General features: G+C 40.6%; 2 protein-coding genes across 2 annotated transcripts in view; one reads left to right on the forward strand and one right to left on the reverse strand.

The window, feature by feature from the left end:
- Positions 1-27888, forward strand: part of ENPP4 (ectonucleotide pyrophosphatase/phosphodiesterase 4) — a 171018-nt gene that overhangs the window by 34204 nt on the left and 108926 nt on the right. The window contains exon 4 of the mRNA XM_062186214.1: positions 1709-1754. Within this exon, the coding sequence (XP_062042198.1) occupies positions 1709-1754 (46 nt within the window). The remainder of the gene's footprint in view (positions 1-1708; positions 1755-27888) is intronic.
- Positions 907-6957, reverse strand: ENPP5 (ectonucleotide pyrophosphatase/phosphodiesterase family member 5). The gene is made up of 3 exons (XM_062186211.1): positions 6129-6957; positions 3806-3982; positions 907-1491 (listed from the first exon to the last, which is right to left on the reverse strand). The coding sequence occupies exons 1-3, from the start codon at positions 6955-6957 to the stop codon at positions 1064-1066; spliced, it is 1434 nt and encodes a 477-aa protein (XP_062042195.1). The 3' UTR covers positions 907-1063.

A 27888-nucleotide genomic window follows, 5' to 3' on the forward strand; every position in this document is an offset into this window, starting at 1 on the left:
GAAAGTTAGGTGTTACTCTTCTTTATTTGTATTATCATATAAAAAAGAAAACACCTAATTTTAGGGAGCACTTAAATTCAGTTTTGTGTTAAATTTATTTATTGGAAATGCAGAATAACAGGGATCATCATCCACTGATTTATTCCTCAAATGCCCACAATAGCCAGGACTGGGCCATACTGAAGCCAGAAGCTACCAGAAAAACAAAGAAACAAATATTGTTGTATCTAATTTTTAATGTGATTATTAGTGATTTGATTTTCAAAGAAGCAAATACAGACAAGAGACAAGTGTTGCCTGATCTCTTTTATCCAGGCCATTGTTGGACTACATGGGAAATAAATGTATAGTCATGATATCTTCATTACTATAAAATCAGAGCCATATGATATTGATGGAAACAAAATGTTTAGAATAAATCTGTCAGTATTTGGATTTCTTTTGGGGGGAAAATAAATGCAAACTCATGTTGTTTGGAAAGAAATATGACAAGAAATGCCCATAGATGCAACCTGCTGTTGTCATATTTAGTTTTCAACAGTTTTAGCTGCTTCTTATTTTCGAACTTCAGGAGATAGATTTCTAAATTATTTAAAGATTGTTAGAAATTTCACTCAGTGTGAGCACTGAATAATAAGAATTCTGTGACATGGATGCAAGAAATTACTGTTTTCCAATCAAGTTAAGAGACATAATTGTCCATAAAGTGCATTTCAAAGAAAAGTACCCCCTAGGAGAATAATTTAAAGTGCAATGTATAAGGTACTTTGAAAAGTGCAAAGTTGCTAAATATATACATTATAGGTGCCAAGTCCAAATAAAGTAGGATCTTATCTATCCCTCCACTAGACAGAACAATGGAGACATATATAAGCCTTTGCAGGTGTAAGTATGTTAGTCCATTTGTGTGTGCACATGTGTGTATGACTGTGCCTAAATACATACATTACTGCTTGATGGTCTCTGCAAATGTCTGAAACTGGTTTCCTAGAATTGAAACCTTTGAACACTGACACAATTATGCAATTTCCACTTCAATATGCAATTCCACATCAGCATAGCGTTAGGCTTGTAATAATGGTTGGACTATTTCAGCCTGCATATCTTGTAAGGCAGGCATTTGACTTTGAATTAAATGTTTAATGAAAACTGCAAAAAATACAATCACTATAATGCTGCCAAGGGCGAGTCCTATGAAATAAGGGTATGCCTCCTCTGGCTCATATTCTCCTGGTTGGTCACTACCAAAGAGGAGGGTAGTACTCTGTGTATAAGGAATTGCTTTTGGAGTTGCTGAATTGAGCAGATCCTGGACATTCCTGAGTGATCCATTGTGTGGCATAGCAGTGATATTGAGGAGGTGGCACAGCATTGGGTACAGATCTGTGGAGTTCATGGCTTCTTTTGTGAAATTCTTTCTGAAGGCAGGACCGTGGGCTAAAAATATTGGATGCATTTCTGCTAATGCATTATCATAACCATGGTTGCCTACTGTAAAGAGAAAATGCATGAATAAGTTAGCCAACCAGATGGCACTGAAATGGAAATAACTGTTGTACTCATATGGTCAAGTTCTGAACTTAAAGCAGATTTTATCTAATTTGACTTTAAAAATAAAATAATCCTTTACAGACAATCTCTGCTGTTGTCATTTCCACCATTTACTTCAGGAAATGAAAAGTTAAATGATCACAAATGTTTATTCCAGGCCAACATTGTCTCCAGCAGCAGAGAAGACAAGGTGAAGAGCAAAGGTGAGCCACATCAGGGAAAAACAAGGTTTTTTTTGTTGTTTTTTTGGGGGTGGGGTGGAGGGGGTGGAGCTTGGAAACTATTATTCACAAATATTTATTGGGTATCTACTATGTTCCAGTTGTTTGAAAGGTAAAGAGGGTAAAGGTACATTTCATCTTAATCATGAGGGCAAACTCATAATTAGCAATAAAAGGAGGAAAACACTACATAAAGAAAAACAATGATACCACATAAATCAAGCCTCCTGTTATAGCTACAATCCATTTCTAAAAAAAACAAAGGTCAGGACTTGTAAGTGGAGTGGAAAAGCCTCTCTCTTGGGGGTTCAGATCAGGATCCAACTTAGCATTGTATAATTTAGTGTGGCTACAAATAAAAACTTTACTTCTGCCATATGTATCAAGTGATACAAAACTGAAGGGTAGAAACTATATAACAAAGGCCTGTGTGACTGGTGTAACATCAGGGCACAAGACAAAGGAGCTATTGCTGCTAAGATGGAAACCCAAGAAGACTGACACACTTTATCTTAAAAGAGGTGAGGAGAATGATGAGTGAATCAAACTCTATCTGTACTTATGACAAGGAAATATCCAGTGGGAACATGAACATAGCCCCTCCAAAAATCCTAAATCAGTTTCTCTGAAAGTCATGAACGGATCCTTAGTCCTCTTAAAATAATTTGAAATCTGCCAGGGAAATGCATCTAAAGAAGTCATTCTAACTGCTACAATCCTTTCAACTTTCTTCACATAAAAATAATGCTAGACTCACAAATCACTAGTAATTAGCTGGCAGGAGACTGTGCTGTTCCATTGAATTTACTGATAATAACATTGAGAAATGTGCCACCATATGATATACAATTGATTGGATGACAGCCGTGTTCATTTATAAGAGAAGTTTAGATCAAGACTCTCATTGTGAGGACAAAGATAGTTCTCTTACATCATAAGTCTTATTGGAAAATCAGGCTGAAATTGAAATCACATGATTTATATAAACCCTTCCTACAGATAGAAGACTTTGTTTAATGGTGACTGTGCCAGCCATCAAATGCTTGGTCCTGGAAGCAGTATTTAAATTGATGCCTAAGGGCAGTGGGTCTCACACTTCCTTGTGAACGTGGCTCTGGGGTATGGTGGAAACACAGGTTTCTAGATACTACCCTCACAGTTTCTAACTCAGAAGTCTGGGTAGGCCCCAAGAATTTGCATTTCTAACAAGTTCACAGGTGATGGGGATGCTGCTGAGCCAGGGATCACACTTTGAGAACCACTGCTGTTTGCTATTAGGGCTTAATTATCTTGTGACACTTTAGCTAACAGTGACTGCAGTGGCCAAAATTTACTGATTTGTTGAATAAATGAACAGAATGCAACACAGAAGGAGCATTATTATTTTTTTTTGCTACCAAAACACAGGAAAAAAAGGGTTTTGTATTAAAGTTCACCAAGCCAAAACTTCTACAGAACCCTCAAATTACTGTTAATTGTAAAATACAAATCTCCTCTAAGAGAACAGTTCTTTTGTGAGCAATTCCTGTAATGTAAAAGCTACCTCCACAGTACATGAACATCTGAACATATAAGGGTGGAAATCATCTCATGGGCAAGGAAATGGTTTCAAAGGACTTCTTGAGACATTTTCCCTGACACGATTAAACACTGATTTACATATCATTATACATATATGAAAATTTTTAAGAACCAGAAGCCACATATCTGTACACATCTAGTATGAGTCATGGATGCACTACAGATGCCATTTTCAGGCGAATGCTTTTCTTGCAGTCAAACATGACAAATTCAGTTCTACTTAAAGGGACTTCTTTTTTTACACTTCTGACATATATATATATATATATATATATATATATATATGGACCAGTGTCTAAAAAGCATTTCTTGATAAGTATTGTCAAAACACAGTTCCTTCAACATTCAAGTAACAGGAAAAAAACATCAGCAAGTGAACTGCTGTATTATCCACAGCCTCCAAGTCAACAAAAAACGATGGAGAATGGGAAGAAATACTATAACATACTCACACAGAAAGTCATCTGACTTATTCTGTAAAATGTACCATCCTTCGTCAGCCACTGCTATGATTGGTTGAATTCGATTGTTGTATTTGTAATGCCATCTTTCCGGAATCTCCTCTTTTTTGTAAACAGTAAGATTAGGATGGGCATGGGCTAGTGCTTCATAGACATCATCAAATTTACCTAGAGAGAAGACAGTGTTATGCCCGTAGTCTGTGGTCCCCCGAAAATCACACCACCAGAGACCGAAGTTGAAGCCAAATAGCAGGGTCGTTTTTATTACGAGTTCGAACCTGGGCCTCTCAGTGCCTCCAGGAGAGGACGCGCCAGAGAAGCCCCGAGCCTAATTCTTACCAAGCTTTTATTATCATGTACAAGCAGGTTTTAAGGGAATGCTATAGATCAAGTTGCCACTTCTGATAAGTCCTGACATGGCCACCGACTCTGGGGTAGTGGCTGGTTGTTATCTAAAACTTTGAACCTTATAGGCATAGGTAATTACTTTACGTTCCTGGACCTGGGTCAGGGTAGGGTCACATCTGGCCAGATGGAGGGAAGGGGAGTGTACAATAGCGAGTGCCAGGAACGGGCAGTGGTTCGGGTCGTACAATAATCAACTTAATATAGTTACTGGATTACTTTAGCTCTGTATCCAACATAATACATATCATAAAGTCAAAGACATCGAGCATTGCTTATGATTACTAATAGTTGCCTAACAAGCTAATGTGGTTACACTTTAGGTTACATTAAAATAATGATAATATTTTCTAGCACTATTATAATGGATAATAAGAGCATAGTAAAAGCTGGTTGTGCAGGTGTTTTCTCAACAGAGGCTCTCAGAATAAGATCCTTACTACTAAAATGCAACAAACAATGACCCAGGAGACCCCATGCTGAGAGAAAAAAGCCAGGAAACACAGTGAAATATGGCTGGACATATTAGAACTACGCACACACACACACAGTGGGCAAAAAATCTTCAGGGGAAAAAAATTATTATTCTGTTGTAAATAAATTCACCTTAAATAATTTAGAGGGCATTTTGTAGAACTGGAAATCTCTAATATCTAAACAAATACTTAAATACGTACATAAAAGGGTTCTTCAACAAGTCCCTAGCAAAATGGAATTAAATGTCTCTTTTGGTGCAAAAATATTTTGAAACACATGATAGCTTCCTCATTTTCTGTTTACTTTTTGAAGACCCCTTCACATATGCATACACTTACATACGTGTGTCTTAATTATTAATGGCATGAAGTAAAATGTGTAGGGTACCTGCAAGATTTGAAAACAAAGAGCTGGGTTCTTGTAGTTATGAGTGCAGAGCCAAGGAACCTCTAGACAAACAACAACAACAACAATAACAACACGTTAAGCAGAGGGTGGAAGCTGGAGAAATGTAGACCGGAGGTGGTAAACAGCTCGTCAAATAGAAAGGTCCTCAAAATTCTGGGGGTGTTAAAAAAATGCTCTATGGAACTGCAAATATGGTACACCTGCTGCTCCTTGTCCTCAATCCTTTTCTTGCTTTGTTAATCCACTTGTTAGTGCTTTGTCCCTGCCTCCCACACTTCAATAAGAGAACACCATTTCAGTTGTATGAGGCATATTGAAGAGGCAACATGATTTTTCTTAAGGGAAAAAAGCCTTATTTGTTGAGAACTGTGTAGAAGTACATGCATGGTTTACCACTCACGGTCTCACGTGGTTCTTTTAACTGCCTTTGAGGGGCAAGATTCTCATTTGTTATTCCAGCTTTTGAAAATCTGCTCTTTTGATGCGTAAGCTACCAGGTGATACAATGTAAGTCAGAAGAGCAGCCGTGAGTTGTGTGACCTCTAGAGGTCAAACCTTTTGACCTTTTTTCTCTAAAATGGCGGCAATACCATGGGGACAGGTTTGAGATGAGGATTCCAAGTGAGGCTTGTAAGATGTTACAGGCCTTGTTACTATCGTTCCTACTCATAAATAAGGAACATGTTTCTGCCATCTCAGATTGACCAAAGCTCTTCCTCCTTCTTACACCCTTTGGATTCCTTATTAAGCAGGTCCTAATTAAGAATCTATAGAAGGCTTAGAGCCTCCATGAAATCACTGTGACTGTATTAAAATTCTGTATGTATTTTTTTCTCTCTCAATTTTCCTGAGAAGGGAGGCTGCAAATTGGACTTGGAAAAGAGATTTTTGTCTTTTCACTGTCTAAGGATTAAATCTCAGAATACTACCATGACAAAGGCACAGAAGCAGGAATCTCATCATATAATCACACCAGGCAAACAAATTGGCCTCTGGTCACTATGCCCCCACGGGTCAGACTCACCTTCTTTGGGCAAGATGGCAGCTACTGGAGATCTGTCAATCAGGGTATAGTGTTCTTTATCCACATACTGGTCAAGTTCTATCACCCTTTGCTTAGAACACTGGGTCATTCCATGGTCACTTGTGATGATGAGGTTCACAGTGTTCCACAACTTAGCATTTTTCAGCATTTGTATGAGATATCCTAACTTCTTGTCAATATCTGATATGACAGGCCCCATGAGGGGACTGTCAGGTCCCAAATGGTGACCCATGTCATCAGGCTCTTCCCAATAGAGAAGACCCAGATTTATGGGCTCTTTTGATGTAAACCACTCAATAATTTTGGCAACTCTCTCTTCGAATGACATGGACTCATTGTAAGGCATGTAATGAGTAGGAAAGCTGTTATGTATCTTTACATCTGCTCCAGGCCACATGGCTGCACCACTGCTATGTCCTTCCCTCTGATTGGTAACCCATATTGGTGTTGCTTCTTCCCAAAACTCAGAATCATAAATATTCATGTCATCCAAGGAGAAAGATTTGTTCAGAATAGGATCAAACATGTCATTTGCCACAATCCCATGGTTCTCTGCAAAGAGGCCAGTTACCAAGGTATAATGGTTAGGGTAGGTCTTTGTAATAAAAATATTAGTAACTTGCTTCACATGCACACCGGATTGCATGATATAATGAAAATGGGGTGTTGGAACTTTATATAAGTAATCCCAGCGGAATCCATCAAATGAAACTAGTAGAACCTTTTGCTGGTCTGGTTGGAGAGAAAATGTAGTTTCAAGAGTTAGTGCAGCAAGTACGAAGGACACCAAAAGAAGCTGTGGAGTCATTTTCAAAGTACTTGATCAGTTCAGTGTAAGAAAATCTGCAGAGCAAACATAAAGAAGTTAATAGCAATAATTTTGTTGTGTATGCTTTGCCCCAAACTGAGAGTGAGGGTGCTTAGTAATCCCAGGCTTTTCATAAATCACAGCCTGGCAGAATCATGTTGCAGAACTCCATGTTAAGCAAGAACTGTGACTACATGTATTACAAAGCTGAGCTGTTTAGTTGCACTTTAACAATTACTTTACTTTCCAAGATTTTATCAAAATATTCCTCAAAGAAAATATTTAAATGAGCTTCCCCATAGCATTTCAAAATGTGATATAATTTACATAAAACTTTTGCCGGCGCTGCGGCTCACTAGGCTAATCCTCTGCCTTGTGGCGCCGGCACACCAGGTTCTAGTCCCGGTCGGGGCACCGATCCTGTACCAGTTGCCCCTCTTCCAGGCTAGCTCTCTGCTGTGGCCAGGGAGTGCAGTGGAGGATGGCCCAAGTCCTTGGGCCCTGCACCCCATGGGAGACCAGGAGAAGCACCTGGCTCCAGCCATCGGATCAGCGCGGTGCGCTGGCCGCAGCGCGCCTACCGCGGCGGCCATTGGAAGGTGAACCAACGGCAAAAAGGAAGACCTTTCTCTCTGTCTCTCTCTCACTGTCCACTCTGCCTGTCAATAATAATAATAATAATAATAAAAACTTTTAAGAAGCATTTTCAAGTTCACCCAGACTTCTGATTTGTAATCAGAAACTTTTATTCAGGGAAATACCTGTGAATATATCTATCATTATGCCTACAGCAAATATAGGAACCTAGCATCAAGGAAGTATCATTAGTAAATCCATTAACTGTGCATTGCATTGCAGCTTCAAAGCCAACTCTGTTTGGTTCATCATGGTTAGAGATATTAGAGAGAAGAAAGAAGATGAAGTTGGTTTCCTGGAGTGAAATAAAATTTATTACATTAAAATTTATTTTTGGAATAAAATCTTAATTCACTCATTAATAATCAAATCATAGAAATCATAGCCGCCTTTTAAACAGATTCTAAATTAAGTATAAATAGAGGATTCTGAAACTTGATGTTGACCTTCCTAATGTTACAATTTGTCAATATTTAATCTTATTGGTGATAGCGTTTAGAATATATTCTTCCCAAAACTAAATCTCTCTGGGTCAAGGTTTTTGTTTCATTTTTAGATCTCTATATATTTCTAAAAAGCTTTTATTCAGGAAAGCTAATAAGAAGTCATATGGATAAACAATCTAACTTCTGTTAATACTTATCAGGCTTGAACATCAGACAAGGATCCTTTGTTCTCCCTGTTTTCTGTCCATCTGGCATGAAGGGATTTAAAAACCCACCAAAATTTAGAACTAACCATATTTTGTGTAAAGAAATCTCTTGAATTAGCTTCTGATTTATTTCTAATTTGAACATGCCAAAGGCATTTTTCTACCTAAAAAAAAAACAAAAACAAAAAACAACCAGATCATGTGTTGCTGTATTATAGGTAAAGATGAGTAAAAACTTGTCAGTACTTTTTGGCTTTGTTTTCAGAAGCACAACTGACACATACATGTACACCATGTGTATTTGCCTGAGGTGATAATTCTATATTGTCTTTAAAATGCAATCTTACCATATGTAGAGGTTACTTAAACTGAAATTGTTTTAGGTACCAACGACAGTGGTTCAAAAATTAGAACTATTTCTTAAATGGCAATTTTCCCCCAGTTCTGGAAGGAATATTAAGAAATAGTTGCAATAGGAAACTGCAGATAAGTAGCTGCAAAACAGGTTTCCCAACATATCTAGCTGAGAATGAAGGTTCCTCTCTCTCTCTCACTCCCTCTTCTGCCCCCATTTTCTCTCCCACCTTCCTAACATTAAACACGTGATTTTCATCTATTTTAGCAAATTAACTCAACCATTGCGATATGCGCGAGAGGCTGTTTTCCTGGGACAAAGAAAATTAAGCAACGACGAAGAGCTGTGTAAAGCTCATCACATAGAGGACAGAGAGCAAGGAGCAGAGGAGGGGGTGGGGAGGAGAAAACCTACGATTTCTTTTTCATACATAAAACGCTGCATAAAGTCTGAGTCCAGACTTCACAGGACTGCCTTCTAGTGCTTCCTCCCCCTCCCCTTCCCCTTCACAGAGCCTTGGGAGTCTGGAGGGCGGAGGGCAGAAGAGGGCATGCTAAGGAGCAGTGGGTTCATAGAGAGCAGGTGGACGTCTAGGGGAGGTGAGGACGCAACGCCTCATCTTCTCCACCTGAACTTCTTCTCAGATGCCAAGAAGGGTCGCGGCGTCAGGTACGCTCCCAGTTCGCAGGCCTCCTGCCCACCCAGGCCAGCGGACGCCCTAACGTGGGCTCTCTGGTCGCGCAGGGGCAGGAGGAGGCAGCTTTGGGGCTCCCCGCTGGCAAGCCGTCGCCCACCCTGGACTCACCCTCGCAGCGATCCGGTCGGGCCGCATCGGTCTGGGGCTATGGGAAGGTAGGGCCGGGACGAGACACGGTATCCGTGGGGAGGTAGCGGGAGCGAGGGGCTTCCGCTGAACCCGCAGCGGCTCACCTGCACGCATCCACGGCGCAGAGCACCTGACCGCACCGCCTCCCTGCCGCTAGCCTCAGCTCTGGGTGCCCATTGGTTGCCACAAGATTGTCGCTTCGGCCCGGGTTGCCAAGCGAAAGCCAGGCTCCCAGGAGTCGCCGCCCCGCGTGTCAATCAACAGGATGGCGGGGCGGGCACTGCTTGGTTTTCCTGGATGGAGGGCTGGGGTGGTGGGGTAGCGAAGGGCCGCAAGGGCCCAGAGGGGAGGCCCCGGGCGGGGCAGGGGAGGCTGACGTGCCGTCGCCTGGTCTCGCTGAGGGTTTTTCGCGGCCTTGTCACACAGGGCTTTCCTCTTCCAGCGGCCAGGTGTATCCGTGGTCCCGTGAGGCTGTAACAGTGTGCTACCGCCAAGGCCAAAGCACTCTAACACTGGTTTTGCTATCAGCTGCTTTTGTTTCCTGATCTCTTACACCCAAGCTCCCCTCCCCTCCATGCCCCTATGCCACCGGCTTTGCTCCGAGGTTCACCTGAGCACAGGTGTCGAAGGGACGATACATTTTCTTTGATTTTTTTTTTTTAATCATCTGGCTTTACCTGCTTTAAATTCAGAAAGGAAGTGTCAATCTAAGTCTGAAGCCTAACGTTTGCTGTCCAGGTGTTCACAATTGAGGTCTCTAAGGGATATGTGACCAACACCTAGGAGCAGCACCTGAAAAGGCGCACACTGAACTTGGGTTAATTTGCTCAGGGACAGGGGGCGGCAAGGCTATTCGGATGACTGCTATGGGCTCCTCACTCTGATCTAGCTTGGTTTGCAAATATGCATTAAGGCTACAAACTTCAGACCCATCTCTGGTGTTTCTGATTAATGGCCCCATTTCTTCTTTTCCAGTACTGGAACATATCCATTTTCTCTCTCTGTCTCTCTCTCTGTCTCTCTCTCTCTCTCTCTGTCTAGTCAATGATATGTTTAGACCTGAGGGAGTGTTGGCAGGTGCATAATTTGCCAGTTTTATCCTAACTGTATTTACCATAAACTATAGCAGTGGCATTGAGCTACTTGCTACAGTTGGTCCTTTTACCCAGTTTCTAGCCTTAATTCTGACCTAATGTGGACAGAAGAGGGAGTGTTGGCAGGTGCATAATTTGCCAGTTTTATCCTAACTGTATTTACCATAAACTATAGCAGTGGCATTGAGCTACTTGCTACAGTTGGTCCTTTTACCCAGTTTCTAGCCTTAATTCTGACCTAATGTGGACAGAACTCCAATTCTGTATGCAATGAGCATTACTATCTTTCATAGTTGTTACAAAGTACTTCTCAACATCTAATTTGCCGGCAGAACTGTAGGCATAACTGCATTGGTGGTTTTGGCTCCTGTCCACTGTGCAGGATCTGTAAAGTCGATAGACATTCCTGCTGCTGTCTAAGTAAACAAGGCAAGCATTTTGGTCACAGCATTTTATCCTTCTGCTTCTAATAGAGGAGTAGTTCCAACTCCTGCCATCCTTACCTCTTAATTGAGTCATACGATCTGGGGCACTCTGCTGTGGACATTTATTGTAGTAACTTGTTTATGGTTTTCAACGTGTGGAATGGAGTTTAAGAAGGAGTCTGGTTTTTGGTTCTAAGCCAGACCCAGAGACAGTGAAGTTGTACATCTTGTTCCAAGTCCCTAAGGCTTTGTCCTTTGAAACTGATAGAACCTGGAACAGGCTGGCCCAATCTGAGAAATCCTTGTCTGTCCCCAAAGAAGCCAATTCTGTGTTCCCCTCCAATGCTCAAAGGACAACTGATGCTGATCAGAGAGTAGGAGTAGTGAAATTAGCTCTGTCTTTGACATGGATCACTGATTATTATTGAGCTCAGTTCAGATGACAATCTACCTTGCTCTGCAAACTTCTCATGGAAATCATGGCTGTGTTCACTAGCTATACCTATGGAATAGGCCTGGTACAGCTGTTGACCGTGGTTTGCAGTACAGACAGCTCTTCACAAATGTTTCAGCAATGCCAGAGACACCTTTCAGATCCCCATATACTGGCATCTAGTGTTGAACTGGTAGGCTTGTTTTTTAAATTCATGTCACTAATGGAGGGGAAGGTACTGTTTTAAATAGTGTGGAGGAACAAGACTGTAAATCTCCATTTATGAAAGAAGTCATGCTTACACATCAGTCCCTACCCACCTGCCTTGCTGTTGCCTCAGTTTTTAGCCAGCAGAAGCCACCACCTGTGTCAGACTCTAGCTCTTCCTTTTTTTTTTAAGATTTATTTATTTGAAAGAGCTGCAGAGTGAGAGAGAGAGACAGACTTCCATCCACTGGTTCAGTCTCCAAATGGCAGCAATGGCCAGAGCTGGGTTGATCCAAAGCAAGGAGTCTGGCGCTTCCTCCAGGTCTCCCAGGCAGTGCAGGAGCCTGAGGACTTGGGCTATGTTCTACTGCTTTCTCAGGCCATAGCAGAGAGCTGGATCAGAAGTGGAGCAGCCAGGACTCAAACCAACACCCATATGGGATGTCAGTACTGCAGGTGGCAGCTTTACCCACTATGCCACAGCGTCAGCCCTCTTCACTTATATTATTGAATCAATATTGAATTAGGGGGCCTATAAGGAGACAGAAGAACAGATAAGCATATAGTTCTGTAAAGGCAAATCTGTTAGGAGAATTGGCTCACGTGGTTATGGCAGCTGAGTCCCCCCACAGGTTGTCTGCAGGCTGGAAATGCTGAGAAACAGGTAATGTAGCTCAGTCCAAGTCTGGGGGACTCAGAACCAGGGAAGCCAAAGGTCGCTTTAATCCAGTACGACTTCATCTAAATGTAATTACATATGCGAAGATCCTAGTTTCAAATAAGGTCACATTCAGAGGTTCCAGGAAAATGTGAATTTTGGTAGACTACTTTGCAACCCAGTATGCATCTCTAACAAAATTTTAACTTATGGCCCAGCCTGAATCAAAAGCTTATGAATTATTAAGAATGACTCTTATCAAGGAAATGACAATATCTGGGGATGATGAGGATTTGAAGGAACAGGAACTGTCATGCAGTGCTGTGAAGAATGGCACAGCCACATGAAAAACAGTTTGGATGTTTCTTATGCAGTTAAATGTACCCTTATCATACAATTCAGAAATCCTACTCCTAGGCATCTATCGCAGAGAAATGAAGATAGATGTCTGCTGAAAAACTTAGGTTTTTATAGCAGTATTATTCATGAACACCAGAAATTAGAAAGAATCCCAATGTCCTTCAACTGGTGAAGAGGTAAGCAAATGATGGTTTGTGAATCGAGCACTCTGCGCTAAGGAGAAGGAATGAAATACTGATACATGTGACAGCATGCATGGGTTGTGAAAACATCTTGTTGATGGCAAGAAGCCACACAGAAGTGGTTCTGTACTCATTGTACCTTTAACTTTTAAAATACGTCCGAAGGATTCCATTTGTATGGCATTCTAGAAAAGGCAAAACACGGGGAAGAGGGATCGTGTTGGTCAGTGGTTGCCAGGAGCTGGGACTTGTTGGAAGGGATTGTCTCCAAAGACGCACGGGAAACTTTGTCACGGGATGGAATTTAGATTGTGGTGGTAGTTGCAAGGCTAAGTTTGTGCACCACACAGCTGAAAATGTTTGATCTGTATGGAATTATATCTGAAATGGAAGCAACCTAAAATAAGCCTCACTTTGTAAATCCCTCCCCCACCTCCCCACAAAATTCATGAATTGGAGCTGGTGGTGTTTGGCTTACAATCTCGGTTTTTTGGTGTGGATGAGAGTTTATTAGTTCAGCCTGAAGAATAAGGACTGGAAAGAATAAGGAAGTCCTTGGGGCCACTGCTCTGCTGGTTTTCATGTTTGACCTCATAATGTGAAGCCTGGAAACTACACAGCCAAAGCAAAATGAATTATTCTCTAGGCTAGGACTCCATGTCTTCTGCTGAATAACTGGATTAGTCTAGAATGTACTAATGCAAACAGAAGGGACAGTAGCCTTTTAATATTTGGTTTAAGGCCTATTTTGTGAGACGTTCTCAGGAGAAGCCAATGAGAAACTGCATATGTCTTTGTGGTGCTGAGGGTAAAACTCAACACCATGATCTTGATTCTTTGCAAAACACATTTCATCCCTTAGATGCCTGAACATACTCAGTTTAGCCTCACTTTTATTTTGGAAAGTATTGGCTTGTTATGAAAACTGCAGTTTGCAAGTTTACTGTCAGTGAGGGAGGTTCTAAAAATACGGTCCTACTCCAAGATTGAGATTTTTTTTCCACTCTGCCTATTTACATTTTAAAGAAAAACATTATCATCCTTTGCACCTGTTTTGGGGCTTACAGGTGCACTGAGTTCTCTGGCAAGTGTTCTGCTTTGCCTGTTCACAAAGCTTGTTGGACTGCTTTATGCCTTATGCCTTTCTTGGCACAGAAGGGGCAGGGGAAGTCATGGGAGGGTTCTCCCTGTCCTGTTCCTGGATGGCTGCAATTTAAAAATTGGAGACTAATCTTAGCATTAAGGCGTTTCTCCTAGGAGTGATGCCATATCCACTCCATATCTATGAGACATTTACGTACACACGTGTGACTAAGTCAATCTGATTCACTCTGATCAGCATCACTTGCTGGAGAGAAGAATCCCTGAGAGGAGTGACAATGGGCATTGTCTTTTGAAGGTGAGTTAATGGAGGAGGCCAAGCAGAGGAAAAAAGACAACAGAAAAAGGAAGGGGAACAGATCCAGAGCTGATGTCCCTTGTAACTTACTCAAGACTAGGCTGTGCTATGCGCGTAATAAAGCAGCTGCCTGCTGGATGGAGAAATGAATTCCCAGGCAACAGTGGTTCCTTGGCTTATGGAGGTTTTCCAAGTTTATCCTTCATTAAATTTTGAATAGCCTTTGTTATAGAAAATTCATATGAAATATAAAATGCTTGAAATCTTTGCAATTGTTTTTAAATTTTTATTAACAAAGAGAACAGATCTCATAGATACAGTTCTGAGAAGCATACTTTCCTCTCTTCATCCTCCCTCCTTTTATTTTCTTTAATTTTTATAGTAGCATACTTTCAATTTACTTTATAATCACGGGCTTAATGCACCATTAACCACAATATTCAAGAAGTAAAAAATAGGACCACTGTTCCACAGGAATATAGATAAGGGCTATAATAATCGAATCATAGGATGTCAGTTTCAATCTTAGACTTTGTTGTATTCTATATTAACTACCACGTATCTGAGAAAGTGTGATATTTTTGTCTTGGGGACTAGTTTATTTCACAAAGCATAATGGTCTCCAGTGGCATCCATTTGGTTGCAAAAGACAAGATTTCATTCTTTTTTATGGCTGAGTAATATTCCATTGTGCATATATATACCGGTTTCTTTATCCAGTCATTAGTTGATGGATATCTGGATTGATTCCATATCTTAGCTATTGTGAATTGAGCTGCCACAAATATGGGGGTACAAATAATTCTTTGATATGCTGATCTTGTTTCCTTTGGATAAATCCCCAGGAGTGGAATGGCTGGGTCATATGGTAGATCTACTTTTGTATTTCTGAGGAATCTCCACGCTGTCTTCTGTAATAGTTGGACTGGTTTACATTCTCACCAACAGTGCATCAGGGTACCTTTTCCCCCACATTCTCACCAGCATTTATTATTTGATTTTTGGTTGCTAACCATTCTAAGTGGGGTGAAGCTAAATCTCATGGTAGTTTCTGTTTTCATTTCCTTGATGGCGAGTTATCCTGGAGGGCCTTGGGAACAGGGCTGGGAATTTGGAGTTGGTACTCAAGGGCAGCAGTGGGCAATAGAAGGTTTCCAAGGAGGGAACAACCTGACTAGAGCCATGAAGAGTTGCCAACGATGCCCAGTGACACAGCACTCTAGCACCTTCATCTTTAATTAATTTCAGTGTTTAATTTACCTTGGAATTGGTGTTGCTTCTCTGATGAACTCTCTTGACAGGCACTACCAGTTCTCATGCCAAAGTCCAGGACAACCCATTCTTACAGTCCTCCTGCTTAAAAGTAAAGTCCTTTGGCATTTTGTTGAGTGTGCCTGGAAGAAGAGTGCATTTTTTTTCTTGGAAATGTCTATTGGTCCATTCCTCATGTGCCATTTATGTGACACTTATTGCCAGGGTATGTGTTTTCCAAGGCTTCTGAATTTGGGGCTATAAACCTGTCATGAAATTGCAGCGCTGTGCGTAAAAAGAAATAGACATGTCAGTATGAATGGAATTATACTTCACAGTCACTTAAGGAGAGGGTATTGTCAGCTGCTGCAGGTTTGTAATTTTTGTTCAGTTAAGCCAGCAATATAAAATGTGGGAACAGTTGGAGGAGCATTTGCCGGAATGGGTACCATAACCTCATTGGAAAAACAATGATCACAAATCCACTCCTCTAGGCAGCTGTATGTAGAAATAGGAGTATAGGAGAGATGGATGGCAGGAGGACAGTTATAAGGCTAGAATAATGGCCTGTGTGGGAGCAGAAGTGGGTGTGAAATGGTAAGTAACAATATTACTAGAATTCTAACAACAGTGCGTACCATTTAGTGGCAACCAGATGCCAGGCGCTGTGCCAAGCAGCACATACACCTTATAGCGTGTATTCTTCATCATATCCCTGTAACATACAAATGAGTCTTTTCCTCTGCCAGCTCAGAAAGAAAAATCTCAGAGGTCACTCCACTGGTACATAGAAGAACCAGATGGTTAATTCATCTCAAGAAGACCCCAAAGGGTAGTCACAAGAAAGATATTCTGGGGGACACATGGGACCTTCACAGTGACATGACCTTAGCTCCATAGAAACCGAGCTCAGGGTTTGCTGACATGGAGTCCGGGCTTTATGGTAGGGTTGGAGATTCTGAATTTCCTCCTTGGCCTGAGATCCTTAGTGGAGAGCCCCCAGGGGTGTAGAGCACAGAGGAGGTGTGGCTGACAGTCTTGGATCCATGAAACAGGATTTGGCATTTTGCCTGTCAATGGAAAACCTCCATTCCCTTATCAAGTGATGTGGACCTGGAGAACTCTCACCATGTCTCCCTTCACCAACCAGTACATGGAAACTGTGTGTGAAAGAGGTAAGCAAGTAGGATTGGAGTAGTCACCAGAGAGGGGCACTCCAGTAGTGGATATGGACCTTGGAATTAAGATGACATTATGTAGAAGCTGGCTTCTCAGTACTGAAACAGAAGGTACAGAAATCTGTGAATAAAGGGTTTGAAGCTGTGAAGAATCGTTCATAAGAAGAAACATGGATATCAGTAATTGGGGCCATGCAATTGTGCAGAATTGAAAGTGAGAGCCCCCACACTGTGTAACTGGAGATGGACCAATTCATAACTAATTGGAGTAGCTGCCGTGATCCTTGCTCTGTGATGAGTACTGAGGGAATTGGATTCAGCCAGATGTAGAGACCCTTCTGCTTCCAAAGGGATGATAATGCTGCTTAGAGAGATGGCACAAAGCATATGAAGTGATTGCAAACAGTAGAAAATTGTGTCTAATCAAAGGCTAACTTGACAGTGTTTGAAGATCTCAGGAATTTAGACCATTTTCATTGGGGAGGAGTTGTTCTTCCTATGCCAGTAACATGCTGCCTTTCCAGCTTACCCTGTTTTCATTTTCCAGCACTTCTTTAAAGGGATTTCATTACTAATGAGCGATTTGAAGACACGACCTTAAGGTGGAACAGTGGTAGTAACAGTACTAGCTTGGTAGGAGTTTTGGGTTACCCCCCCTAACCTTCATCACTTGTATCCATTCTCTGTATAATGTGGCCAATGGGTAGCACATTTGGTTGTCCAAATTGTATGGAAGGAGTGGTCTTAGATGGAAATAGGTTAGTGGTGAATGATGTGGCTAATTTAGCAGGGCCCTGGAAGGACCAATACTGGAAGAATGAGGATAAGAGAAGTTAGGAGGAAGAGGCATGTGGGACCTAGGATTGTGGGCACCAAGTACACAGACATGTCATGGTAATACTCACTAGGCTGCTTCTGCAGAAGGGAATCTCAACTCTGAGGTGGACAGAATGACTAAACTTGTGGATAGTGGCCGACCTTTCAGTGGGTCCACAGGCAGCCATGGGAATGAAGGCGGAAGTACACAGGTACCTAACACAGAGACATTCCATTAACTGAGGCTTATTTAGTCATTGATGAATGCAGGAATTAGAGGTTCGATGCTAAGCCATCAATTGAGGGACATAGAAGAGTTTGTCCTTTCTAGAAGTTACTTCTACACTGATAATGGATCAACACTTCACTGAAAGACTTCAGAATGCCTGATCTAGCAACATGGCTTCCAACATGGCTTCCCACAATCTCTTCAGATGAGGGACCAATCTTGCTGCAGAGGAGATACAGTTGCGATCACAGGATTTACTGGCTTCATCATGTATCCCAATAGCTAGAAACAGATGGCCTCGCTGAATGCCCCAGTGACCTTAGAGGCTCAGCTAAATGGACCTCTCAAGGAACATACTCTGGTGGTTAGAGCACAGTCCTCCATTTGGGGGTGTATGCATTGAAATAACAACTGATTATATATATTTTATATGGAGACTGTATCCTGAATAGTCGGACCTGGGAACCAAGGAAATAGGAGTGGTCTCTAAACCCAAACTCCCCAGTGACCCATTTGTGGAATTTGTTCTTCCTATCCACTAATCTTAGGTCCTGTTAAGATAGAGACTATAGTTCCCAAGAAGGGATTTGTCTCTACCAGAATACAAAGTAAGGGTTCTACTGAATTTGAAACTGTGTTTATTACCTGCTTATGTTGGACTCCTGCCTGAGGTAGATAAGAAGGGAATTACATGAGTTTACCTGTGATGCCACAGTGCCAGCCCCTTATGGTATTATTGAGGTAATTGACCCTGATTTTATATAGACAGAAACAGAAATAGAGATGGAGAGAGATCTTCCATCTGCTGGCTCACATCTCAAATGCCTGCCACAGCCAGGTCTGGGCCAGGCCAAAGCCAGGAGTCAGGAACTCCATCCTGATCTCCCACATAGGTGGCAGAGGCCTAAGTAGCTTGGCCATCTTCTGTTGCTTTCTCATGTACATTAGCAGGGAACTGGATTGAAAGTAAAATAGCACTCCTATATGGGTTGCTGGCATTACAGGCAGTGGCTTAATAAGCTACAGTATACTCTACCCTTTCCCCAAAATTATATTTTTAAAGATTTATTTATCTGGGAGGGGGAGGGAGGGAAGGAGAGAGTGAGAGTGAGATTGATCTTGCATTCATGGGTTCACTCCTCAAATGCCCACAACAGCCAGGGTTGGGCTTTGCTGAAGCCAGGAGCCCAGAACTCCATATTAGTCTTCCACATGGGAGCAGAATCATCATCTGCTGCTTTCCCAGATGTGTTGGCTGGAAGCTGGATCAGAAGTGGAAGAGACGGTACTTGAACTGGCTCTCTGGTATGTGATACAGGCATCCCAAGCAGTGGCTTACCACTGTGCCACAATGCCTTCCCTCACTCTGATTATTACAGCTTAAAAGGAGAAAGGAAGGCATATGCTTAACTTTCCCATTTTCTATCTCCTTATACTTCTGATTTTTTGAGAGATGTTGTCTAATTTTTTAATTCACTAATCTTCAGCCGTATCCTGTTCTTTCAGTTTTAAGGTTTTTGTTGAGAGAGGGAGAGAGAGAGAGAGAGAGATGAGAACTCCCATTGCTGATCCACTCCTCAAATGCCCAAGAGCCAATCTGTTTCTTCCCAGTGGCTGAGAAGGACACAGCTGTATGAGCCATTACCTGGTGCCCCCAGGGCGCACATTCACAGAAAGTTGAGACACAAACCTAAGCACTTCAACATGAGATGCAGCCTTCCCAAGCGGCATCTTAACCACTGCCAAATGCCTACTCCCATCCTATTTTTCTTTTAACGATTTGTGTAGTTTTTTTCCAGATACTTCAATTTTAATCATTTCTTATTTTCGTATTGCTGATAGCTTTATATATCTCTTTAATAATACTTGTCATTTACATAAAATTATTAGTCTATCTCTTTTAACAACTCATAATTTTATTTCAGATGCTATATCTTAAAGATTAATAGATTTTTTGAGGTAGTTTAACTCCTTAGCATGGTTATTTTGGAATTTTAAAAAAGTTTTATTGTATTTTTTTAGTTTTAAACAGATTCAATTATAGTTCAGATATAATTCTTTTTAATTTTATTTTATTTAAGTTATACAAGTTTCATATATCTCCTATATACAGATTTAGGAACACAGTGGCACTTCCTCCCCTTCCTACCAAACTCTAACCCTTCTCTCCCCTCCCTTTCAGATTCTCATTCTTAATTTTTACCATGATCTATTTTCAATATCCTGAATGATCATATAATTAACCCTGTTCTAATTAAAAGAGTTTAACAAATAGTATGAAGACAAAGAAAACCAAACACAACACTGTTCTTCAATGGGACAGGGCTATAAACAATCATCAAATCTCAAAATATCTTTTACTCCAATACATTACATTTCAGGTATTCTATTAGTTACCTCAGATCAGGGAAAACATATGATATCTGTCTTTTTGGAGTTGGCTTATTTCACTAAGCATAATGGATTACAGTTGCGACCATGTTGTTGCAAAAGACTGGATTTCTTTCTTCCTTTCTTCCTTTCTTTCTTTCTTTTTTTTTTTTTTTTTTTTTTTTTACAGCTGGGTAGTACTCCATAGTGTATAATTTCTTTATCTAGTCTCAGTTGATGGACACCTGGGCTGATTCCATATTATAGGTATTGTGAATTGAGCTGCAATTAACTCGGGGGTATAGATCACTCTTTCTGATACTGATTTCCATTGGTTTGGGTAAGTTCCCAGGAGTGGGATGGCTGCATCATATGGTAGGTCTATATCCAGAGTTTTGAAGTATAGCCCTACTGTCTTCCACAGTGGTTGCCCCAATTTACATTCCCACCACCAGTGGATCAGGGTACATTTTTCACACATCCTTGCCAGCATTTGCCATTTGTTGATTTCTGTATGTAAGCCATTCTGACTGGAGTGAGGTGAAAAACTTATTGTGGTTTTGATTTGCATTTTCCTTATGGCTAGTGATCCTGAGTATTTTTTCAAGTGTCTGTTAGCAATTTGAATCACTTGAAAAATGCCTTTTAAATCTTCTGACCATTTCTGAACTGAATTGTTTTGTTGTTTAATTTCTTGAGCTCTTTATAGATTCTGGATGGTAACCCTTTATAAGTCGTGAGGTTTGCAGATATTTTCTCCCATTCTGTCAGTCATCTCTTCAGTTGGATGAGTGTTTCTTTTGCAGTTCAGAAGCTTTTCAGCTTAATATAATCCCATTTGCCCATTTTGACTTTGATTGCCTGTGCTTCTGGGGTGTTTTCCAAGAAGTCTTTGCCTATGACTATGTCCTGCAAAGTTTTCCCAATGTTCACTAGTAATTCAATGATATCAGGTCATAGATTTAGGTCTTTGATCCATTTTGATTGGATTTCAGTGTAAGGTGTAAGGTAGGGGTCTTGTTTCATATTTCTGCATGTGGAGATCCAGTTTTCCCAGCACCATTTGGTAAGAGATTGTCCTTGCTTCATAGGTTGATTTTTAGCTCCTTTATCAAAGATAAGTTGGCTGTAGTTGCATGGATTGATTTCTGCATTTTCTATTCTGTTCCATTGGTGTACCTGTCTGTTTTTGTGTCAGCAATAGGCTGTTTTGATTATAACTGCCATGTGGTATGTCTTTTTTTTAACTTTTATTTAATGAATATAAATTTCCAGTGTACAGCTTATGGATTACAATGGCTTCCCCCTCCCATAACTTCCCTCCCACCCACAACCCTCCCCTCTCCCGCTCCCTCTCCCCTTCCATTCACATCAAGGTTCATTTTCAATTCTCTTCATATACAGAAGATCAATTGAGTATATATTAAGTAAAGATTTCAACAGCTTGCACCCACATAGAAACACAAAGTGAAACATACTGTTTGAGTACTAGTTATAGCATTAAATCACAATGAACAGCACATTAAGGACAGAGATCCCACATGAGGAGCAAGTGCACAGTGGCTCCTGTTGTTGACCCAACAAATTGACACTCTAGTTTATGGCGCCAGTAACCATCCTAGGCTGTCATCATGAGTTGCCAAGGCTATGGAAGCCTTCCAAGTTTGCCGACTCTGATCATATTTAGACAAGGTCATAAAAGACAGAGTGAGGATAGTAACCAATGATCCTAAGAGTGGCATTTACCAGGTTTGAACAATTCTACAGCATTAAGTGGGGAAGAGGACCATCAGTACACACAGGTTGGGAGTAGAGCCATTGGTGGTAGAGTAGAGGTTTTGATTACAAAGGAATGAGGCCCAAGTGCGCTAGACAGGGCCTAGAACAAAGGACAGAGTCATTATTAGAGGAGCTAAGAAAGGTGCTGTCTAAGCTACAAGTAATTTTTCTGATTGAGAGGCCCTGACAGAAGGGGCTTGATAATAATCTGGTGGGCTTTAGGCCTTGTAAGTTAAGAGGCCCAGACCTATCTATCTCTTCACATGGGGTACATCCTAAGGGAGGTGTGAACCTCCTAGGGGAAGGCACTCTGTTGACTTTCATTACTTGGCTGGCCTGGGAGGAGAGCTGGTCAGGTAAAGGCAGGTGGCATCTCTAACAAGAAATTTACAGTTCTGCCTGCAATGTTGCTGACCCTACTTGTCCATACCCTCAGCTGCAGTGGTCACTTTGGAAGTTGGGCTGAGTGAAGGGCTTTTCAGCTTAGAGCCAATAAGATCTGTGGCTCTGACCTGGGCATCCTTTGACTCCAGGGCAGGTCCATTTCCAGTGATCCAACTCTTGGCAGAGCTGCCAGGGCTCTTCACAAGCTGACTTCTGCTGAAGCCCAGGCTTACCACATTGAAAGCCACTGCAGTGGACTGGCCTGTTGGGTCTCCTTGAGGGCAGATCACTGTACAGATCAGCTATTAATAGGCCTGCCACCCATTGCTTCTGATGCCGAGCTTTCTTTTCCTCCTGGTTTGTGTTAAAGCAGACCAGAGGATGCAAGTCAAGGGAGTGCCCGTGTCCCATCTCTAATCTTCGGTGGCCTGAACTACATGTCTATAGTCACAGGCATGTTCTGTAGTAGTGTTTCTAAGGTAGACAATGCCCATGAGGAACATTATATTCTCACTTTAAAACTTTCTTTCCCTTTGGTCTGAAAGGGAGATTTTTTTCTACTTACTGTTTACTTCGCTGGTGGCGAAGTGAATCTAGCTATGAGGTTATTATTTAAGTTCTTATTTTGGCTATGCTATTACAGAAAAATGTTAGCCATCTCTTTTATAAGGTCTAAAGATTAAATTGTGCATCCTACAGATTCCTTCATAATAGAATTAGTTTCCTACCTTGAGAATAGAGAAATGAAAGAACAAGTGGGCTTAGAATAGAGAAATGAGGGAGCAAGTCCTAGGTCGCTTGCTGACAATAGCAATATCACATGAATACTTAGAAAACAGTTTCAACCATTAGATAACAACTTAGGAAACATTTACCAGAAGGTCCAATGCCTTCTATAAATTTTAAGAATCATGTTTTTGGAAACACCTCTTAATTATCTAACATGGTGTAGTTTGTTTAACCAGTAAACTTAAGCACAACCATATAAAATGTTTTTACTTTCTTTCTACCAACAAGTATAAAACATGTGATACAGAGATTCAGGTCACACGAATTAAAATGTATCTTTGATTAATTTTAACAGCTGAAATTTATGGACAGTCTTATCTATAAGCCAATTAATGTAAAATTCTTAAAATTTTCCCAAGTGGACATACAATATGTACACACATAACATAATAGACCAATATAGCAATTTTAATAATAGCTTTTAAAATCTTTAACTCTTTTTGTCGATTGCCAATTGATTTGAATTGCTTTTTGTTTTTAGTAATCTCAGTTAACCATACTTTCAGTTGGTACTGTTAATACATTATTGGCTTCATCTGTTTACAGAGCCATCCCAAAGTACTGAATCCAATAGATGTGGCTGGAAAAAGTCCATAGGAACCTATAGGAGGACAGCTAAACACAGAACCAACAACACTTTAGTTTTATGAGCAGCAAATCATATATAACTGTGGATGACAAAAGACTTTAAGTCGCCATGTTTAAAATTATAAACTCATCAACCAACAAGAGGCACTTGCTTACTTCACAGTATTTTTGAAAGCACCTGTAGGATTTTACAAGTATTTAACCCTTTAGGCCTCTGGGGCTTTCTCATTAAGATAACTATCATGTCTAGTAACACAAAATCATTAGACTTTTTAATTCTCAAACATTTGTATTAATAGCATTTTCCATTATAGAAACTTAAAGTTTGGTACCACACCACATCTTGACAGTCCTTCTAATATACTCCAAATAGCCTGATTAGTTGGTGTCTCTATAAGATGAGAGACATAGGTCCTTCGATTTTTTCAGTTGGGCCCAAACTGGTGAAACCAAAGTCCAGGATTTACTGGAAATTTTAGAGACCAGATTGTTTGAAACTTTGATTTTTTGAATGCCTGTGAATAATGCCAAAAAGGCTCAAAATCCAAAATATCTGGTTGAAATAAGATTCCTTAAAATCATGACATAACATAGACCAAATTTGATCATTGTTACAAGGTGATTATTCAAATCTTTGAAAATAAGCACATATTTAAATAACCCATAGCTCTTAATAAAAATTCAGCTGTTTTTGAACAATTAGAATTTAACAGACATTAAGACCACATAATAGATTACTTTAACACATTGCTTTAACAGAGAATCAGATTTTAATTCTATGTCAAAGAGAATGAGCTTCCTGTGATCTTTTGCTGTGAGGTTTCCTACCTTTACCTTCTTTCGTATTGGTGACCATGTTTCTGTGTTTCTGTGTGTAACACATCTTTAAGCATCTTTTGCAGGGCAGGACGAGTGGCAACAAATTCTTTCAGTTTCTGTTTGTTATGAAAAGTCTTAATTTCACCTTCATTCACAAATGAGAGCTTTGCAGGAAATAATATTCTGGGCTGGCAGTTTTTCTCTCTTAGTACCTGGGCTATGTCTCGCCATTCCCTTCTAGCTTGTAGGGTTTCTGATGAGAAGTCAGCTGTGAGTCTAATTGGAGATCCTCTGAGAGTAATCTGACGTTTCTCTCTTGCACATTTTAGGATCTTTTCTTTGTGTTTCACTGTGGTGAGTTTGATTACAACATGTCGTGGTGAGGATCTCTTTTGGTCATGTTTATTAGGGGTTCTATAAGCTTCCTGTACTAAGATGCCTCTGTCCTTCTCCAAACCTGGGAAATTTTCTGCTAGTATCTACTAAAAATTCTTCTAATCCTTTCTCCCTCTCCATGCCTTCAGGAACTCCTAGAACCTGAATGTTGGGTTTTTTAATAGTATCCTGTAGATTCCCGACAATATTTTTTTAGATTTCTAATTTCCTCTTCTTTTCTTTATTTGCCTGTTTCCTTTCCTGTTCTCTGTCTTCTAAGTCCGATATTCTCTCTTCTGCTTTGCCCATTCTGTTTTTAAGGCTCTCTAATGTGTTTGTCATTTGATCTATTGAATTCTTCATTATGATTTCTCGTCACTATCACAGTTTCATATTCTACTAGTTGTTTCATTTCATTTTGATTCCTCCTTAATATTTCATTTTCACGAGAGAGATTTTCTATCTTGTCCATTAAGGATTTCTGTAGTTCAAGAATTTGTTTTTGAGAGCTTCTTAATGATCTTACCAAATTTTTGAGATCCACTTCTTGCATTTCTTCTATCTCATCATCTTCATAATCTTGAATTGGGGTGTCTTTTTTTTTGGGGGGCATCATAGTGTCTCCCTTGTTCTTGTTACCTCGGTTTTTGCATTTGTTGTTTGGCATGTTGGAGATATTTGGTTTCTTCACTGTGGTGTTTTTTCTTGTTATACTATGGCTCTAGATTAAGTGGACTGTCTGCTTTCGATGGAGCCTTAGAGGCTTGAGATGAGTGTGGCCTGAGAGCTGTGTTTGGTTCCTCAGGGTTGAGGGTGTGTCAAAGGTGACACTCCCAGTTTAGGCATGATTAATCTCTCTTTCAATCTTTTTTTTTTTTGATTCAAAAGGGAAGTAATTCCACACAGCTGAACAGAATTGGAGGTAGTTAGCAGGCGAATGATATACCCACAGGAGCCAGAGATCAGAAGCTCTTTCCCAAGGACCACACAGGGAATCTCTGCTGCCCTCAGTGTGGGCTCCAATTCTCCTGCAGTTTCCCACTGGGTTGCCAAGTTAGATCCTAGTCTCCTGTATTTCACCCCCCTAGAGTCAGGTTTTTCTGCTAGGCTCAGGGTTGGTGCAGACCTGAGGTCGCCCTGCTTATGACGTATGTCCAAAATGGTGCCTGCTCTTAGTCTTGCTCGCATTTGAGAGGTGAACAGAGATTAAGAAACTCGTGTCCATATCGGTCACTTTTTTTTTTCCTCTCTCTCTTCTAGTTAGCCTGGTGAACTTTTCCCCACGGAGTTTCAAGCCTCGTTCCCTCTGGTCTCCTCTTTCCTCTTTCCCGCTGGTGTCTCGGGCTATTGAGGTTTGGCTCACCTCGCATTCCAGTGCTGGTGTGTTGAGTCTGCCGCTGGTGTCCCGAACTTGGGCTCCCACGCTCTCCACGCAGGTCCACTATGAATCACTAGTTCTGGAAGAGTTTCCTCTGCTGTTTCTTCCCCTACCCTTCCTTGACCCTGCAGTATCTCCACTTTTATTAAACTGTCTCTTCCTGGACTATCAGTGTGCTCCCTTCCTATTCTGCCATCTTGCCACTCTCCTGGTATGTCTTAAAATTGGGTATTGTGATGCCTCAGCTTTGTTTTTGTTGGCTAAGATTCGTTTAGCTATTTGGGGTCTCTGGTGTTTCCAGATGAATTTTGACATAGTTTTCTCTAAGATATGCAAAGAATTCCATTGGTATTTTGATTGGGATTGTATTGGATCTATAAATTGCTTTTGGTAGTAGACATTTTGATGATGTTTATTCTTCCAATCCATGAACATGGCAAATTTTTCCATTTTTTTAATGTCTTCTATTTCTTTAGTATTCTGTAGTTTTCATCATAGAGATCTTTGATTTCCTTGGTTAAATTTATTCTAAGGTATTTGATTCTTTTTTGAGCTATTATGAATAGGACTGATCTTAAAAGCTCTTCTTATCTGTGACATTGTCTGTGTACAAAGGCTATTGATTTTTCTATGTTGACTTTGTATCCTGCCACTTTACCAAACTCTGAGTTCCAGTAGTCTCTTAGTAGAGTCTTTTGGATCCCTTATATAAAGTATCATGTCATCTGTAAATAGGGATAGTTTGACTTCCTCCTTCCCAATTTGTATCCCTTTGATATCCCTTTCTTGCCTAATGGCTCTTGCTAAAACTTCCAGGTCTATGTTAAATAGCAATGGTGAGAGTGGGCATCCTTGTCTGGCTGTGGATCTTAAGGGAAATACTTCCAGCTTTTCCCCATTCAGTAGGATACTGGATATGGATTTGTCGTATATTGCCTTGATTATGGTTGAGGTATGTTCCTTCTATACCCATTTTGCTGAAGGTTTTTATCATGAAAGGATGTTGTAGTTTATTAAATGCTTTCTCTGCATCTATTGAAATAACTATATGATTTTTTTTCTTCAGTTTGTTAATGTGATATATCACATTGATGTGAATGTTGAGCCATTCTTGCATACCAGGCATAAATCCTGCTTGGTCCAGATGAATGATTTTTCTGGTTTGTTATTGGATTCGATTAGCTAGTATTTTGTGGAGGATTTTTGCATCTATTTCTCTGTATCTTTTTCAGGTTTAAGTATTAAGGTGATGTGTTCTTCATAGATGGAGTTTGGGAGGGTTCCTTCCCTTTCAGTTGTTTTGAATAGCTTGAGAAGAATTGGAATTAGTTCTTTAAACGTATGGTAGAATTCAGCAGTCAAGTCATCCAGTCCTGGGCTTTTCTTTGTTGGGAGGGTCTTTATTAATCTTTCTTTTAAGTAGACAGGTACTCTGTGATTGGGTGCATATATATTTATTATGGTCACATCTTCCTGATGAATTGATCCCTTAATCATTACATAATGACCTTATTTGTCTCTTTTAATAGTTTTTAAAGATTTATTTATTTATTTGAAAGAGTTACACAGAGAAGGAGAGGGAGAGAGAGAGAGAGAGGTCTTCCATCCGATGGTTCACTCCCCAATTGGCTGCAACGGTCGGAGCTCTGCTGATCTGAAGCCAGGAGCCAGGAGCTTCCTCTGGGTCTCCCATGAAGGTGCAGGGGCCCAAGGACTTGGGCCATCTTCTACTGCTTTCTCAGGCCATA

Source organism: Lepus europaeus, chromosome 3 (assembly GCF_033115175.1).
Source record: "Lepus europaeus isolate LE1 chromosome 3, mLepTim1.pri, whole genome shotgun sequence".
NCBI lineage: Eukaryota > Metazoa > Chordata > Mammalia > Lagomorpha > Leporidae > Lepus > Lepus europaeus.

Bases quoted from the DNA above. Each gene is read 5' to 3' on its own strand.
- ENPP5 (XM_062186211.1), bottom strand. From the start codon at position 6,957: ATGACTCCACAGCTTCTTTTGGTGTCCTTCGTACTTGCTGCACTAACT. The intron at 3,983-6,128 runs GTGAGTCTGACC...TCTTCTCTCTAG, and splicing joins TGCCATCTTGCCCAAAGAAG to GTAAATTTGATGATGTCTAT. The intron at 1,492-3,805 runs GTGAGTATGTTA...TTCTCTTTACAG, and splicing joins TAAGTCAGATGACTTTCTGT to TAGGCAACCATGGTTATGAT.